This window comes from Pogoniulus pusillus, chromosome 39 (genome assembly GCF_015220805.1).
Source record: "Pogoniulus pusillus isolate bPogPus1 chromosome 39, bPogPus1.pri, whole genome shotgun sequence".
Taxonomy (NCBI): Eukaryota; Metazoa; Chordata; class Aves; order Piciformes; family Lybiidae; genus Pogoniulus; species Pogoniulus pusillus.
In genome coordinates this window covers 8824401-8840250 of record NC_087302.1, presented here as the reverse complement: position 1 = coordinate 8840250, position 15850 = coordinate 8824401, and the positions used below count along the sequence as shown (strand labels likewise).

The 15850-nt window shown below is 57.2% G+C and overlaps 1 protein-coding gene across 7 annotated transcripts in view; it reads right to left on the bottom strand.

Moving 5' to 3' along the window:
- ANKS1A (ankyrin repeat and sterile alpha motif domain containing 1A) overlaps window positions 1-15850 on the bottom strand; it is a 70714-nt gene that overhangs the window by 23154 nt on the left and 31710 nt on the right. For 6 of the 7 annotated variants that reach the window (XM_064173841.1, XM_064173842.1, XM_064173845.1 and 3 more), the window contains 2 exons: window positions 13069-13628; window positions 4502-4568 (listed from right to left, as the gene is read on the bottom strand). In XM_064173841.1, coding sequence (XP_064029911.1) covers window positions 4502-4568; window positions 13069-13628 — 627 coding nt within the window. Of the gene's footprint in view, window positions 1-50; window positions 725-4501; window positions 4569-13068; window positions 13629-15850 lie in introns of those variants that run through there. The other variant, XM_064173848.1, reaches the window with a different exon arrangement.

The following is a 15850-nucleotide window of genomic DNA, read 5'->3' as shown; positions in this document are numbered from 1 at the left end:
AGACAAAGCAACCACACAGACTGCAGCAGAAGGAAAGAAGGGCTTTATACTTTTTCTCCCCAAGCAGTCCTGAAAGAGGCAAACCATGGTAAGGGCTTTTTTCTGGCCGTTAGGGCATTGGGAGGAGCAGAGGTGGGAGTGAGCCTGAGCAATGAGGCTGAGAGTCTTGGCACTGTCCTTTCACCAGCTCTCTGGACACAGGGCATGGCAGGAGGCAGGTGAACGGCACCACTGCTCCGGCACTGACTGCACCCAGTGCATCCAGTCCCACCAGGTGTTCGGTGCATGCTCCTCTGTGCCCATCCTCCACTGGCTTCAGCTAAGTGCAGTCACTGCACCTCAGCCCCCGGCTCAAGCAGGGAGCAGCTCTGGAGGAGCAGGCATTTAGATCCTTGCTTCTAAAGCATGGTAAAACAAAGAACACGCAAACGCCAGCACTCTCGCTCCTCTTCGGTGGCAGCTCAAGCCCGAGCCGTGCCCTGGCACCTCCTCTCAGCCTGATGAGTGAGATTCTTTTCCCCAGCACCCTACAGGCGCTGTGCTGATGAGCTCTTCCTTCCCCCACCCCTGGGAAAAGGGTCCAGTGACTTGTTACTCTCCTCTAAAAAAGCTTGACACCTTCAACAGGACCAAAAAAAGTTCAGAGAGCTTCTTCTCCTTGGGGAATTTGCTACGCAAGGCAGAGCTGCTCAGGCTCCTCGGCACACCTCTGCCGAGGCTCTGTGCAAACAGAAGGACGATCAGGAAATGCAAGTTTGCTTCCTTTGAGCCTTCAGGTCAGCTGAAGCGGCTTGGTACCTTCGGAGCCAGCCTTCCCACCCCCGCCCGCTGCGATGGCTGCAAAAGGCAGAGCTCACGCTGCGATCTGGCAGTTCTTGGGGTGGGGGCTCCTGCTGCTCTGGTCCCCAGGAGGGCTCCTCTGCCAGGCGAGTCGGGCAGCGCTGGCCGGTCCTTCTAGTGCACGCTGCAGCAGGAGAAACGCGGGCATCACAAAGGGTTTCCGTCTCCCTCCCCTAAGGCAGCCTGCGCAGGAGGGCAGCATCTGAAGCTGGAGCTGATGCCAGCAGCTGCTGCTGGCCCGGGCTCTCCATCCTTCGCTTCCTTGCTGCTCGCTGCGCCGGCGGCAGCCGCGTCCCCGCCCGTCCTTGCCGGGCGCTGCAGCAGCGCTGGGCTTTGTCTGCAGGCAGCGAGCTCCACGCTTGCCGTTTCACTCTCGGTCCTGTCTCCTGCTCTCGCACTGCCTGTCCCTCCCTTCTCCTCATCCTCCTACCCCTCCCAGCTCTTCCATCCTCTGTACAAGCCGTGAGCAGCCTTGGCAGCAGAGGCTGCAGGAGAGGGGAGGGAGGCAGCAGCGCTCTAACTCTCCAGTGGAAATTCCTGGCTGCCCAGGCTTTACTGACGGATGGAGCCGGCAGCCTGGGCTTTCAAACAATGATGGTCCAGGTCTGCTCTGCCCGTTCCCGGTGATTTGTGGCTGGCTCATGTTTAATTTATGGAGAGAGAGGTGAGGAAACTGCTTGCTGCCTACTACAGCAATTCTGGGAGGGGAATGAAACCGCAGAAGGTCTTGAGCTCCTGAATTCCCTCACAAAAATGCATTTACTCTGCTCAGCCTTTTGTGCTCTGGTGCTGCAGTTCTGCTTTGAATGGGGAAACCTGCACCGACACCAAGTGCAGCGTTTGTGCCTGTAAAATCACTTCCAATCAACACAGAGTGAGGGAGGGGAATGGGGGGGAGGGTACATCGAAAAGAAAAAGAATATAAGAGATGCCCGAAACATCCTGAGCTGAAAATAAAGCAGCACAAAATACACTTAATACTTGCAGGTACCAAGGACGGCACAAGAACAAATGAAGCCCCAGCAATGCACCCCCCAGCAAGAGCCTGACCACAACTCCTGACCGAAGCAAACTGCTAATTCTCAGCTCCATCCTTTTCCCCATGTGCCTCAGTTTAGGAATTTCAGTTTTAAAAGCCTGCAGAAGGGGGAAGAGTCAACAGAGGGCAGTTAGAAATAACTGGAGTATTTAACACTTGCAAAGAGAGCAACTGGAGCCACACAGCCCCCCTGGCAAGGCTCGCCTCAAGAACCACAGACTTCAGTGCTCCTGCTGAGCACTGAGCAGATCTCCTCTGGGGCTGCTCTTCTCCAGGCTCAGCAGCGCCAGGGCTCTCTGCTTGAGATGCTCCAGGCCCCTCAGCAACCTCATAGCCTTTGCTGGACTCTCTTCAGCAGTTCCCTGTCTCACAGAAGTTCCGGGCTCCCTGGGGTGGAGGCACTGCTGCTGCTCCCCGGCTGGCTGCACTCAGAGAGGAAAGAGGACAGAGGCTGTGCACCAGCAATGGATCTGCCTCCGAGGGGTCCCAGCTGGAGCCTGACACATCCCAGCCCGTGGGGGAGCACCTGGCCGGGGCGGGGGCAGCTCCTGGGTCTCCTGCTGCCAGAGCTGGGTGTGCATTTTGCTGAGAACTGCCGGCACAATGGCAGCTTTGGCCGCAGAGCTGGAGAGGCTCCTCCTCCCCTCCCTGCCAGACCTCCTCACTGCCGCTATCGACCGGGCACTGCTTCACCTGCCACGGACATGCTGGGGTGGGGTCACCGAGCCGGACCTCAAACAGTGCCATCGCCTTCAAACCAAACCCCGCGGTCCCTTCCCCGCCCTCGGCAAAGCCATCTGGCCCGAGAAGCCCTGAGCAGTCCACGTACAGTCTAGGGCAGGCACAGGTGGAATTTCCACTGGGAATGCAGTGGGAATTCCACCTCTCCGAGGCAAAACCCCATGGGTCAAAAGGGCTGCAGATCAGCAGGAGTTGCCTACGGGGATCCACATCAGCATCTCCTCAAGGGAGGTGCTCACCCGGAGCAGCTGGGATGCAGAATTTAAAAGGACAAAGTTCCTCGTGGTGGCAGCTTTCCAGCGTCCTCCACTGCGCTGCAGGAAAGGCAAACGAGTTCTGCTTTTGTCTGTGCTCCTGGCTTGAAGGCAGGGAAGAGAACGTGGGGCAGGAAGAAAAGCGTGGCCAGCAGCGCAGGTGAGGTTCTCCTCCCTCCCTGCTATTCTGGTGAGGCCACATCTGGATTACTGGGTCCAGTTCTGGGTTTCCCAGTTCAAGAAGGACAGGGAACTGCTGGAGACAGTCCAGTGGAGGCTACACAGCTGCTGAGGGACCTGGAGCAGCTCTGTGAGGAGCAAAGGCTGAGAGCCCTGGGGCTGAGCCTGCACAAGAGCAGCCCCAGAGGGGATCTGAGCAATGCTGAGCAAGAGCTAAAGGGCGGGGGGCAAGAGGAGGGAGCAACTTTAAACACAATTCCATCTCACGCCTCCAGGGCTGAAAGGACTTCTTGAGCCTTAAAGAGCAGAACCCCAGAGTGTGGAGGGCTGCAGAGAAGTTCTGCTCATTTCCACAGGAACAGACCCACACTGACATAACAAAACACAGCCTCTTGTCCCTGCCTCATGCACCTGCAACAGAAGTCCGATCGTGGTGGGGACTGAGAACAGCCAGAAGACAGACAGGCAGCAGCTCTCTGTCAGACTGGCTGCTTCCAGAAAATGTTGTTGCTACCCACCAGAGAGTTAACAGAAACCTGAGACAAACATTCTGCAAGGCAGGAGAAAGCTGTGAGCCATCAGCTGGAAGTTCCCAGAAGCTGTGTTGAGAACAGTAACTGCAGGATCCAGGAGATCGGCAGAACTTCCTACCCGTAAGGTGCTGGCTGGAGCCTTCACACCATCCTTCAGATGCAAGTTAGATTTTCATTCTTTCATTCTGTAGGTGCAGAAAACCTGGTCCTGCTCCTGACACTGAGCAAGGACCAGCTGCAAGTCTGAAGCACCAGAATGCAGCTGCCACTGGGCTGCATGAGCAGGAGCAAGGAGGCAGACACCATGGACCTGATTCCACTGCCATGAGCTTGAGGGAGAGCACAAGAAACTCTTCAGAGCACTCACACCAGCCAGCGACTCAAGACCTAAGGCAAGGACTGTAAGGAGTCACTTCAGGCATCAGAAACCATCAGTAACAACTCCACAATGCTCAGCCATGAGCTGAGGTTTAAAGCTGTGCCAAGGTGCCAGACACCACCTCAGGACTGCCCAGCTGATGTGCTGCAAGCCCCAGCATTCAGGAACAGAATGGAAAGAAGCAAACCCTACACACGCTGATGCCACCAGGGGAGCATTAACCAGCGCTGGGCTAATCAGGGTCCCCTCCCTTCCCAGCACCAGCTGTGGTGCTCTTCACCCAGTCCCTTCCCCTCCAGCAGGCTGAGGGTGGGACAGCTGAGCGCTACTCAATTCAATCCATCTGCCAGAGGAGTATGGAGCTGGGATTGCTGTGAGCAATACACTGGGAAGCCAAAGTCTGCTCCTGCTGTGCAGAGCCCTCTTCCCCCTTCTGGGAGCCAGAGTAGGTTAAAGAGCTCTGCAGGCAGGAGCCAGCACCTTGTCTTTGTCCAGAGCCCAGCCAAGGCAGAGAGACAGGAGCTGGGTACACTACCTGAGATCCTCTGCTGCTCCTGAGAGAAGTCGATGCCTTCGCCGATGGAGCTCATGATTTTCTCAATCTGGAACAAGATAAAGCAGCAGATGCTGCATTATTCATAAAGCCTGAGGACAGGTTCAAGGCAGCCCCAGGACTGTACCTGCCATGTGTCTGCTGGATGCTAAGTTTCCTCTGACACAGAAAAGGCACCTTAGCACCCTGCCCAGAAGAGCCTTTGTAAAAATGGGGGATGTGGAAGGGATGAGGAGAGGACAGGACTCCACAGAGCCTTCCCTTCCACAGCCTGCTAGCATCTGAAAATTAACAGCTGCAGCCAGTCCACCCCTCCAGAGCACACAGCTAAGGCAAGGGAACCCCAAATTCTCTGGCTCACCCTGTGCAAGTGTGCAGCCCCCACTGCCACCAGCAGCACAGCCTGTGCAGCTGAACTCGCACACAGCACACACAGGTGAGCTGGGCTGTGCTCAGCTGTGTCTGGGGGGCGGTTTTGGGTTGGTTTGCTTTGAAGCCATCACATTTCCCAGCCCTGGGCCTGTGCTCCTCACCACTGCCAGCGAGAAAGAGCTGCAACAGAGATGAAGTTTGCAGAGGCAGCAGCACAGGGCCAAGTGCCTGGAGGACCCAGGAGAGGGAGCTGGAGACAGCTGGAGACAGCTCCGTGCCCGGAGCGAAGCCAGGCACTGCCAGTGCCTCGGGGCAAACCCCATGCCAAGGTAAAAGCTGCTGCCCGAGCTGGTGCCTTTTCCCTGAAGGGCTGCACAGAAATGACCGAATTTGCCCCAAAGCAGCAGTTAATGCAAGCTGCATTTCCACACAGCCTCCAGAACCCCTCCTGAAACCACCACTGCGACTTCCCAAGCCCAGCCCTCGAGCAGACCTTGTAAGCTGAGGCTCTAAAAGCCACGCAGAGGGCACAGTGACAGCGACAATGATCAGGTTAATCTGTTAAGGTGAAACTGTGCCTCGGGTAGTTGGGAATTTTCAATATCCTAAGGCCCTAAAGCCCCTGCATGAGAGGAAACCCTGCAGAGACCCAGGGCTGGCTGATACCCTTGGCACCAGTGGAGCAGAAAACGACCCCAACAACCCAAGAAGCCCCCGGATGGGAGATGTCCCAGGGAAATACCCCTGTGGGCACCTCAGAGCAGCTGCTGCTGGATGCAAGGCTGGTACAGGATTGGCCCTGGGGACGAGGGGGAGGTAAGCTTCAGCTCTTGCTTTTCCTGGTCTTTTAAGGACAGAGCTGGGGAAAGAGGCCAAGTTCCACTGGACCGCCCCTGAGCCGCCTCTGTGAGATGCTCTGCTGGGTGCAGCTGCAGAAGACTTCAGCTTTGGGCTCTGGGAAATGCTGCCAGGGGCTGGACTCTGACTCCCATTCAGAACCAAAGTCAGCTTCAGGCTGAGCTCCACCAGGGAGGGTCCTTTTTGTGAAACAAAACCACGCAGAGTCTTAAAAGGCTCCTGCCAAATCCCACCTCCAGTGGAGCCCTTCCTGCTGTGGGAAGCAGAGAAGCAGTGCTCCTGGAGCACCAAATCCCACGAGGGAGAGGGAGTCATGGGACCAGCTGAGGAGTCACTGAAGGATGTGGTCCTCTGCCCTCAGAGCACCATGAGAAGTAAGTTTATGGAGCTTGAAATGCAGCTACCTGGGAGTTCTGGAACCAGCCTGGAAGAGTGATTCAGAATTCACTGGAACAATCCCAGAACCCCAGCATGGTGTGGTGGGAAGGGACCTCTGGGGATCATCCAGTCCAACCCCCTCTGCTAAAGCAGGGTCCCCACAGCAGCTTGCTGAGGATCACAACAGCCAGGGGAGTTTGGAAGCTCTCCAGAGAAGAAGACTCCACAACCTCTCTGGGCATCCTGCTCCAGGGCTATGGGCTGACACCACGACAGATTCACTTCTTCCCTTTGCCAGGGCTGGATCCAAGCTCACATTAACTCGGAGTGCCAGGTCTGGCTCCCTTGTTTCCACCCTGCTGCCTTCCCCTAACACCAGAGGACTTGATACTTTTCAGGTCCAGACTCCAGCACTGCCAGCTTCAAGTCAAAACACCCTGGTGAGGACTTGCAGGAGGCTGCCTCAGCACTAAGCCACCCAAGAACCTTTCCTGAAAAGCAGGGAAGCTCTCCCAGTGCTACACAGACCTGAGCAGAGCTGTGCACCCACAGCTGCACCACAGTGAGCAGAAGGGGACCCTGCCCCATGCCCCTGGCTCTGAGCACAGAGGGGAACCCTGCCCCATGCCTCTGGGTCTCCATAGCAGCAAAACTCTCCCCATCCACACACTGACCTAAGCTGCTTTACTGATCACTTCATTAGGAGGCTGCAAAGACAAGACGACAGGGAGAGGACACAAACTGAATGCCTTAAAGCATCCCTGAGCTCCACAACCAGTCCTCAGCTGCACCCTACAGCACCAGGACTGTTTGGGCTGGGAAAGCCCTCTGAGATTATCCATCCAACAGCAACCCAGCACCATCATGGCCACCAAACCCTGTCCCCAGGTGCCATGGGCACACCTTTCTTGAACACCTCCAGGGATGAGGACTCCACCACCTCCCTGGGCAGCCTGTGCCAGTCCCTGACCACTGTTACAGGACAGAAATTGTTCCTCATGTCCAACCTAACCCTGCCCTGGCACAATTTCAGGCCATTGCCTCTCATTCTGTCACCTGATATAGAGGGAAGAGACCAAGCCCCACGTGGCTCCAGGCAGGATGAGGCTGGAAGAGAGGACACCCTGAGCAGAGCCCATGCTGAGGGGTTGAGGCTGCTCTGTCCCAATGGTTAATTATTGAAACACAAAAATCTCCTGGCTAAACACAGCAGAGCAACTCAGGCCTGGCTGCAGCCTGAGCACTCAGCTCTCATTTGCATTGGCTTAACCTGGCTTTTTCCTCTGAGGCCCTGAGCAGGTTGTGGGGTGAGTTTGGGGTGAAATGACAGATATAAAACTGCAAAATGCTTTTGCCTCCCACCTCCATGCAGCCATGGCTGTCACTGCTCAGCTGGCTCCGTGCAGCCATGGCTGTCACTGCTCAGCTGGCTCCGTGCAGCCATGGCTCTCACCGCTCAGCTGGCTCCGTGCAGCCATGGCTCTCACCGCTCAGCTGGCTCCGTGCAGCCATGGCTCTCACCGCTCAGCTGGCTCCGTGCAGCCATGGCTCTCACCGCTCAGCTGGCTCCGTGCAGCCATGGCTCTCACCGCTCAGCTGGCTCCGTGCAGCCATGGCTCTCACTGCTCAGCTGGCTCCGTGCAGCCATGGCTCTCACTGCTCAGCTGGCTCCGTGCAGCCACGGCTGTCACTGCTCAGCTGGCTCCGTGCAGCCATGGCTCTCACTGCTCAGCTGGCTCCGTGCAGCCACGGCTGTCACTGCTCAGCTGGCTCCGTGCAGCCATGGCTCTCACCGCTCAGCTGGCTCCGTGCAGCCACGGCTGTCACTGCTCAGCTGGCTCCGTGCAGCCATGGCTCTCACCGCTCAGCTGGCTCCGTGCTGCAGAGGTGCAAAGAAATCGCTGGAAAACTGAGATAGGATCCCAGCATGGTGAGGGCTAGAAGGGACCTCTGGAGGTCATCCAGTCCAACCCCTGCTCCAGCAGGGCACCACCAGCAGCTTGCTCAGGGTCACAATGCCCAAAGAAGACTCCACAACCTCTCTGGGCAGCCTGTTCAGATGGAACCTCCTGGGTTCCAGTGTGTGCCTACCGCCCCTTGTCCTGTCCCTGGGCACCAATGACAAGAGTCTGGCCCCATCCTCTTGCCCCCCACAGCCCTTTAGCTCTTGCTGAGCAATGATCAGACCCTCTCTAGGGCTACTCTCCTCCAGGCTCAGTCCCAGGGCTTTCAGCCTTTGCTCCTCACAGAACTGCTCCAGGTCCCTCAGCAGCTTTGTAGCCTCCACTGGACTCTCTCCCTGTCTCTCCTGAACTGGGAAGCCCAGAACTGGACCCAGGACTCCAAATACTTTGGAATACAGAAAGGCTGAAGTGCTGCAGAGAGGCTCCAGCCTGCAGCATGCTGATCAGTGTGCCCTGGTGGCCAAGAGGGCCAGTGGGATCCTGGGGTACCTTAAGCAGAGTGTGTCCAGCAGACCCAGGGAGGTTCTCCTTTGCCTCTATTCTGCTCTGGTGAGACCTAATCTTGAGTACTGCCTTCAGTTTTGGGCTCCTCAGTTGAAGAGGGACTGCTGGAGAGGGTCCAGTGGAGGGCTACCTGTTCTAGTGGGAGGTGTCCCTGCCTATGGCAGGGGGTTGGAACTGGATGATCCTTGAGGTCCCTTCTGACCTAAACCATTCTATGGTTCTATGAGGGGACTGGAGCTGACTGATGAGGAGAGGCTGAGAGCCCTGAGGCTGCTTCGTCTGGAGAAGAGAAGACTGAGAGGGGATCTAATAAATGTCTAAAATTATCTGAGGGCTGGGGGTCAGCAGGGGGGGACAGGCTCTGGTCACTGCTCCCTGGGCTAGGACAAGCAGCAATGGACAGAAGCTGCAGCACAGGAGGTTCCAGCTCAACACAAGGGGGAACTTCTTGACTGGAAGGGTCCCAGAGCCCTGGCACAGGCTGCCCAGAGAGGCTGAGGAGTCTCCTCTGGAGCCTTTCCAGGCCTGTCTGGATGTGTTGCTGTGTGACCAGAACTAGATTGGATGGTCCTGTTCTGGCAGGGAGTTGGACTCGATGAGCTCTTTGGGTCCCTTCCAACCCCTGACATCTGTGGTCCTGTGATTTGTCTGTTTTGCTGAAAACCAGCACCACCACCCACAAAAAGCAGCTGGGTGTGGCTGTCACCGAGGGCTGGGGCAGGGCTGAGCTCCACACGGCAGGCAGCCAGGAAAACAGCAACAGGCAAGAGAGGCCAGAGCAGGATCTGCCTGCAAGGAGACTGCCCCGGGGCTGAGGGAGCCAGGGGGATTATTTGCAGAAGGCCACTAGAGGCTCCTTCCCACTGCCCTGCTCTCAGCAAGCTCTGGTGCCCATCCTGATTTCCCCGGTTCTACCTCCTCCCCAGAGCCGAGGCTGAAGCCTGGAGCCAGCAAATCCATCGAGAGACACAGAGGAGGATTACACAGTCCTGAGGTCTTTTGTCACCAAGCTGAGAGCTCCTGCAGCAGCTCATTGGCATGCAGGGAGGAAGCTTCATCCAGAAAGCACCAACGGAGCAGCACCCCACGAGTGTGGCACTTGCCCAGCTTCGGGGGCATTTCGATGCTGATGGAGCTCTCTGGAAGGGGCTTCAAACCTCCCCCACGGCTGCAAAGCCCTCCCAGTGGCCACCAGTATGAGAGCATGGGATTGTGCTGTGTCTCTGCTGCATCAGTGCCTCCCACGGACACAGCAAGGTCATTCTGAGGGAAGGAAAAGGAGAAGCATCAGCTGTGTGCATGCCCAGACCCCAGACTGCCGGCATGGAGGGGCTGGAAGGGGCCTCTGGGGATCAGGGAGCTCTCCAGAGAAGACTCCACAACCTCTCTGGGCAGCCTGATCCAGGGCTCCAGCACCCTCACACCAGTTTGTGCCCACTGCCCCTTGTCCTGTCACTGGGCACCACTGACAAGAGTCTGTCCCCATCCTCTTGCCCTCCACTCTTTAGCTCATGCTGAACTTTCACCTCCCAAAGTTCACTGGGACAGAGGAAATCTCACTGGGGGCAAAGGGAAAAGAGATTTGACCCTGAGGGGTGATGCAAGAATTCCTGACAGGAAAAGCAAGAGGAAATGCTGGGATCTGGAGATAAGAGAATGATCAGCACAATAATTAAGCCAATCGAGGTCCCGATGGCCCAGCACAGCAGAGAGGACAACCTCTGCCTGCAGCCTGCCTTCGGCTCCATCAGCCCTAAGAGCTTTCCAGCTGGAGAGCTGTGCGAGGAGGCCAGCTCAGGGCAAGGGGCACTCCCCAAAACAGCCTCTGCTGCTCCCAACAGCCAGCCCGGGGGCACAAGTGTGACCCCTACACCCGAAGAGAGTCAAGGAAACACTACAGGAGGCTGCTGGGAGCAAGGGGGGGTCCTGTGACCCACCTGGTGGAGACAGAACCATGGAACCTTGCAGTGCTAGGGTGGAAGGGACCTGGGAAGCTCATCCAGTCCAGCACCCTGCAGCCAGCAGAGCACAGCAGGGCCCACAGGAGCCAGAGACAGGGAGGGCACGACAGGCTGCGGGCAGCAGGAGCAGGCAGAGGCTGAAGGGCCTGCATTTGTCACTCGAAGCACCAGCGGCTGCTCTGCAGGAGCTTGTCAGAGCTGAGCTTTTACAAGATGCAGCTTCACCAGCAGCTCCCCCCTGAAGAACAAGTGACAGATCTGCATTTGCTGTCAACTCCAGCTCCCAGCTCTGAGTTTCCACTCCTCGCAGCAGCAGGAGCTGTCCTGGAGTTTCACATCTCGGTGCAAATGTTCTCAATCCCCAGCTGTGAGCTTCTAATTGCAGCACTAATTCCCTGGGGACTTAAGCACCCAAACAGGGCTGAGGGGCTGAAGGGAGCTCATCACTTCAGGCCACCCCACAGCAACCACAGCCCTAACGTTTTCTTCCCCAAGGCCCCAAAAGCTGTGGTGAAGGCACCACTACCTCCTGGCATCCACCCTTATGTGACACCAAGAACCCCACCTGTCCACAGCAGGAGCAGGTCTCTCCCTGAACGTCCACACAACACCCACTGCTGGCAATGCCAGTGGGCAACCCTTCAGCCTGTCTGCCACAGCTGCCTGCTGCACAGAGCTGCCTGTGGCTGCCTTCCCCCTCAGCTGCCTGCACAAGGGCTGTTAACACTCAGAGCACTGCACACTGACCTGCCCTGGGCTGCCCTCATGCACAGGAGGAGCTCAACTGTCACTGGCAGGGGCAGCTCAGCACTGGTCTCTGCCAGCCTGCTGAGTTCAGAGGCTGCAGGCTGCAGCTCATTGAGAGCAACTGCACGACCCTGTTCAGGGGACTAAGCACAGCTCCAGCAGCCTGCACAGTTCTGTGTTTCATCCTTGCCGTTGGCACTGCAAGCAGCTTCACCAGGCCCTCTTTGCACACACAGATCACTGGACCAACCTCCCCATGGGCACATCTCAATCATCAGCTAACAGCCACAAGACTCTGCTTTAGGCTTTTTCAGAGCAAGAAGCAGCTTGACCAGATCAGCTTCTGGCTCCCAGCAGCTCCATTTTACGCTGCTGCCAGGGGAAGCTGCTCTGCCCTGTGCCTCTGCTGCTGACAACATCAAAGAGTGCAACCAGGAGGCAGTAGTAGTCCCCACCAGGTATCTGACAGTAAAGCATCTGCAACCAGAAGAGCTGCAGAGGGGATTGGGGATGTGCAGCCCTGAAGCAGTGCAGGGGATGCTAACACTTCAGCAGGGTCCTTCTTGTGTCTCCCTTCTGAGGCTTTTAAAGCCGGAGCAAAGTGCTGGCAGGTGCCGCACAGGAGAGGCCTGGGGATGGACTGCTTCAGGAGTGACTGCATGGAACACACTGAACCATGCCTTAAGCCTTCACTTCTGTGCATCAAGAGGAACTGCATCTCAGGCTCTGCTCTGCAGCTGTCCCTGCTGACTGCAGCGGGGCTGGACTGGAGCAGCTTTAGGTCCCTTCCAACCCATAGCAGTCTGTGATGCTATGAACCAGGGGATGAGCTCATACTGAGGAGGGGTTCCCACTCAGCCTTTAGCATCTCAGAGCACCCCCCTGCTCCACAGGGGTTGATTCTGCCCCCAGGGCAGGATCAGTCAGCACACAGAGGGCGAGTGAGCAGGGCACAAGGGTCCCAGGAGCTCGCACCCAGCTCCATCCCAGCACCACACCGGAGGTTGGTCTGCTCTTTGTGTACAAAGAGTGGCTGTTGTGAGCTCATCTGCTCTGCAGTGCTGCTGCTCCACTGGCACAGAATCATCTCCAAAGATGCTGTGGTGCTGGATTGCAGAGGGACACTTAATGTGGCCCGAGAGCCTCACCACGGCCAGCTTTCTGAGCATGAGATATTTAACTGTCCACGGGCCTCCTCTTCTGTAATGACAAGACTTCTAACAAGCTGCTGAAATGAAGGTGAGCAGGAAAGCAGGAGCCATTAAACACACAAACAGCAGCCTAGCTGCTGCTCCCTTCCTTCCATCCCCAGGAGCCCAGCACACGGCTTACTCCTCACCAGCAGCAGGCACCCAGAAACAGAACCTTCCCCTTCAGATGCTGGGACAGTCCCGAGAGGCAGAACAGAGGTGGGCAGCAGAAGGATCTGTGAGGAGCTCTGTTAGCAACTCTCCCTCATTATAGGCACAAAAACTTCCGTGGCTTGTCTAGAATAGATCAAGCTCTGCATCTGAGTAACTTCAGCTTTGGAAAGCCCTCAGCTTCTTACAGTTCTGCTGCTCTCCACCTCCACTGAAGGCAATCCTTTGGCATTCAACACTTTGAAGACTCCCAGGTGAGCACTGGCCTGTTACTGTGACATGAGGGTTCACAAAGCACTGAGAAGCACCCCAGACCCCCTCTGACGGGCCAGCGTGGCAGGGAGAAGCTCCCTCTGGGTGGCTTCATTCCCGGCACAGGAGCTCTGAAGCAAGCTCAGCCTTACCTCATCCCACTCGGAGGCGAAGGATGGGGACTTCTCCAGGCGCCTCTTGCCCGCGCTGCAGTTGGACAGCGACTCGCTGCGGCTGCCCATGGCGTCCTCCTCCGTCGGGGAGCAGGTCAGCAGGTCCGAGTCCGACTTGGACAGGCTGCGGCTGAGCTTCAGCTCGGCCTTGGGCTTGCCGCCCGGGTGGGCTCTGCCCACAGCCCTGTCCCCCTCTTCCTCAGCCCCACTGGGGTGCTGCAGCCCGTGGGGGGTGCCTGCGGTGTCGGGGCCCGGGCGGCTGCCGAGCGCGTGCTGCACGGTGGCGTAGATGGCTCTGTGCTCTGGGGAGCTGCTCCGTGCTGGGGCAGGGGCGGGCAGCTCAGCATCCTCCAGCTGCATAGCAGGTGGGTGGCTGGTGCCTTCCGTGCCTCCCTTCTCCGCGGAGGAAACCAGCCTGAAAGGGTCCTCGCTTATCTCGCAGATCGGGGAGGAGCCGTGCAGCAGCCCGGAGAACTGCTCCGGAACGTGGATGTCCTCGGCAGAGTCCTGGCTGCGGCTGCCACTGCTCCTCCTGTGGTCTTCGAGGGGACAAAAATGGGGGGAATTAAAACCATGGAAGCAACAGCAGAATCAGCTCCCCCCGGGCCTCAGTCAGAGAGAGCAGAGGTCAGCAGCGCTCCGCAGGCACAGCTCGTGCCCAGGGTGGCAGCGTTCACAAGACTCCAAAGCCTGTCCTGAGGGATGCAGCTGGCAGCCTCCCTGCTTTCATCCCTGCTGACACAACTATCAGGCCTTGCTATATAAGGCTAAGAGAAGTGCTAACTATATCCTGCACAGAGAGTAAGCGAGGTGGGAGAAGCCAGACGGAGGCTGCTGGAACATCTGATCCCTTTCCATGAAGGCCAAAGAGTTATTCAGAGCTGTGCTCCCTGCTCTTGGCACAGACTGCAGGGTGGGAAAACTTCTGGACTGCAATCAGCCTGTGAGCTCCAAACTCCACTCTCCACAACGAGCACTGCTTCCCGCCCTGCCTCCCGAGCCCAGCCTCTGCTCCGGCCCCGGAGAGAGGCAAACAGCTTGTGCAAGGGGAAGCCTCTTCTGCCAGCAAAGCAGAGCAGGGTCTGACCTGCCCTGGCCAGCTGCTGCGTGCCAGCTGCCCCAGACAGAGCACCCTGCTGCCCCTCCCACACCTCCCTGCTGCCCAGCCACTCCTGCAGCAGCATCTTTAGTGTCAGCTACCAGGGTCCTGCACACACCATGAATAATTGGCTGGTGCCAAGTGCCAGGCATGTGCACAGGCACATCCACTCCCCCTGGGCACACCTGAGCCTGTGTTTGATCTGTGCAAGCAAAGCTTTGTCCTCAGAAGTGTAACTTCTGGTCACCACGTTTTGTCCTGTATCTGCTCACAAACTGCTTGCCCACTGTGACCACTTCCACTTAGTGCTGGGGAAGCAACCCTCGGGCCAAGGACCTAAACCCGACGCTGTGAAGGAGCAATGAAGCAAAGCACCCTCACAAGGTGGCTCTGAGAGGCAAGGAGGATGTTTGGATGTGAGCAGGAAATTGCTTGCTTCGGAGCCAGCAGCCAAGGGAAGCTGAGGCAAACGAATCCTCATCTCAGGGGGCAAAACACACTCAGGAATTTTGCTTATCTTGAACTGGAAGCAGCTTATTAGCAACGGCAGAGATCAGCTCCTGTCCCCAGCATCCTTCCCAGCACAAAGCCTGGCCAGGGCACTCTGAACACCAGCACCCATCTGGGTTTGTGGTCTGTCCTCCCACCAGGAATGAGGCAGGAAGGGCCTGAGTTAGTCATTTGCCTGCAAACTGCTTCAGCTCCTGGGGACCCACACGCCCTGTGCTGGATGAGCATAACTGGTCCCCCTCTCAGGCAGGGCTGAGAGCTCTGCTCAGCTGGCAGCTGAGTCAGGAACATCCAAAGCCTGAACCGAGCTGAGCTGCCAGGGCAGTGCACCACAGGCCCTTGCCTCTCGGTGCCAGGGCTTATCTCACTCTGGATCCTACGAGGTAAAGATTCCAGGACAATGAAGTAGTTGTTGACTATCTTGCACAGGCACAGAAAGCACAAGTTCTGCAGCTGAAGCTGCCAGGGGGAGGCACATGGGCTGTGGGCAGGTGGTGCCACCAGCACCAGCCTACTGCTGTCTGAGGGGTGCCAGCAGCGGCTGCCATGGGAGCACCTCAGGAGCAGACTGCTTGGTTACTCTGCATAAAGCTGTGGAGCTGCAGTGCTGGAGAGAAACCTCAGCAGCGATCAGCCCCACTGTGCCCACAGGGCTGGCACTGGGAAGAAAAAGTTCCTCACCCAACAGGGGGACAGCCAGAGGAATCCGATGCGGGGGGTAAAACTCGTGCTAAACCAAGAGCTTCTCCTCAGCCTCTTTCCTTTCTTGGCAATAATTTCTTCCATGTCCCAGCTTAACCTTCTCTGACATTTCTGCTGAAGGCAGAGGCGGCTGCTGGGAGTTTTTGCCATGTGCTGGAGCCCTTGGGTCCAGCCAGCACAAAGTGCTCCAGCCTCAGCTCCCACAGCTCACAAAAGGGCTCCTGTGGACCAGAAATCACAACCAGGCATTCATCGGGCTGAGGAGGAGGACTTCAGAACACAGGGCAGCTGCCAGGGAAGTAAGAGATGAAGCAAAGGCAGGAACATTTGGCTCAAAAGATGAGGAGCAGCTTGAAGGAGACATTTCAGAGCACGCAGAAACAGTTTGGTTGGAAAAGCCCTTTCAGATTCTCCAGTCCAACAACGACTTAACTCTGCATTCTGGGGCTA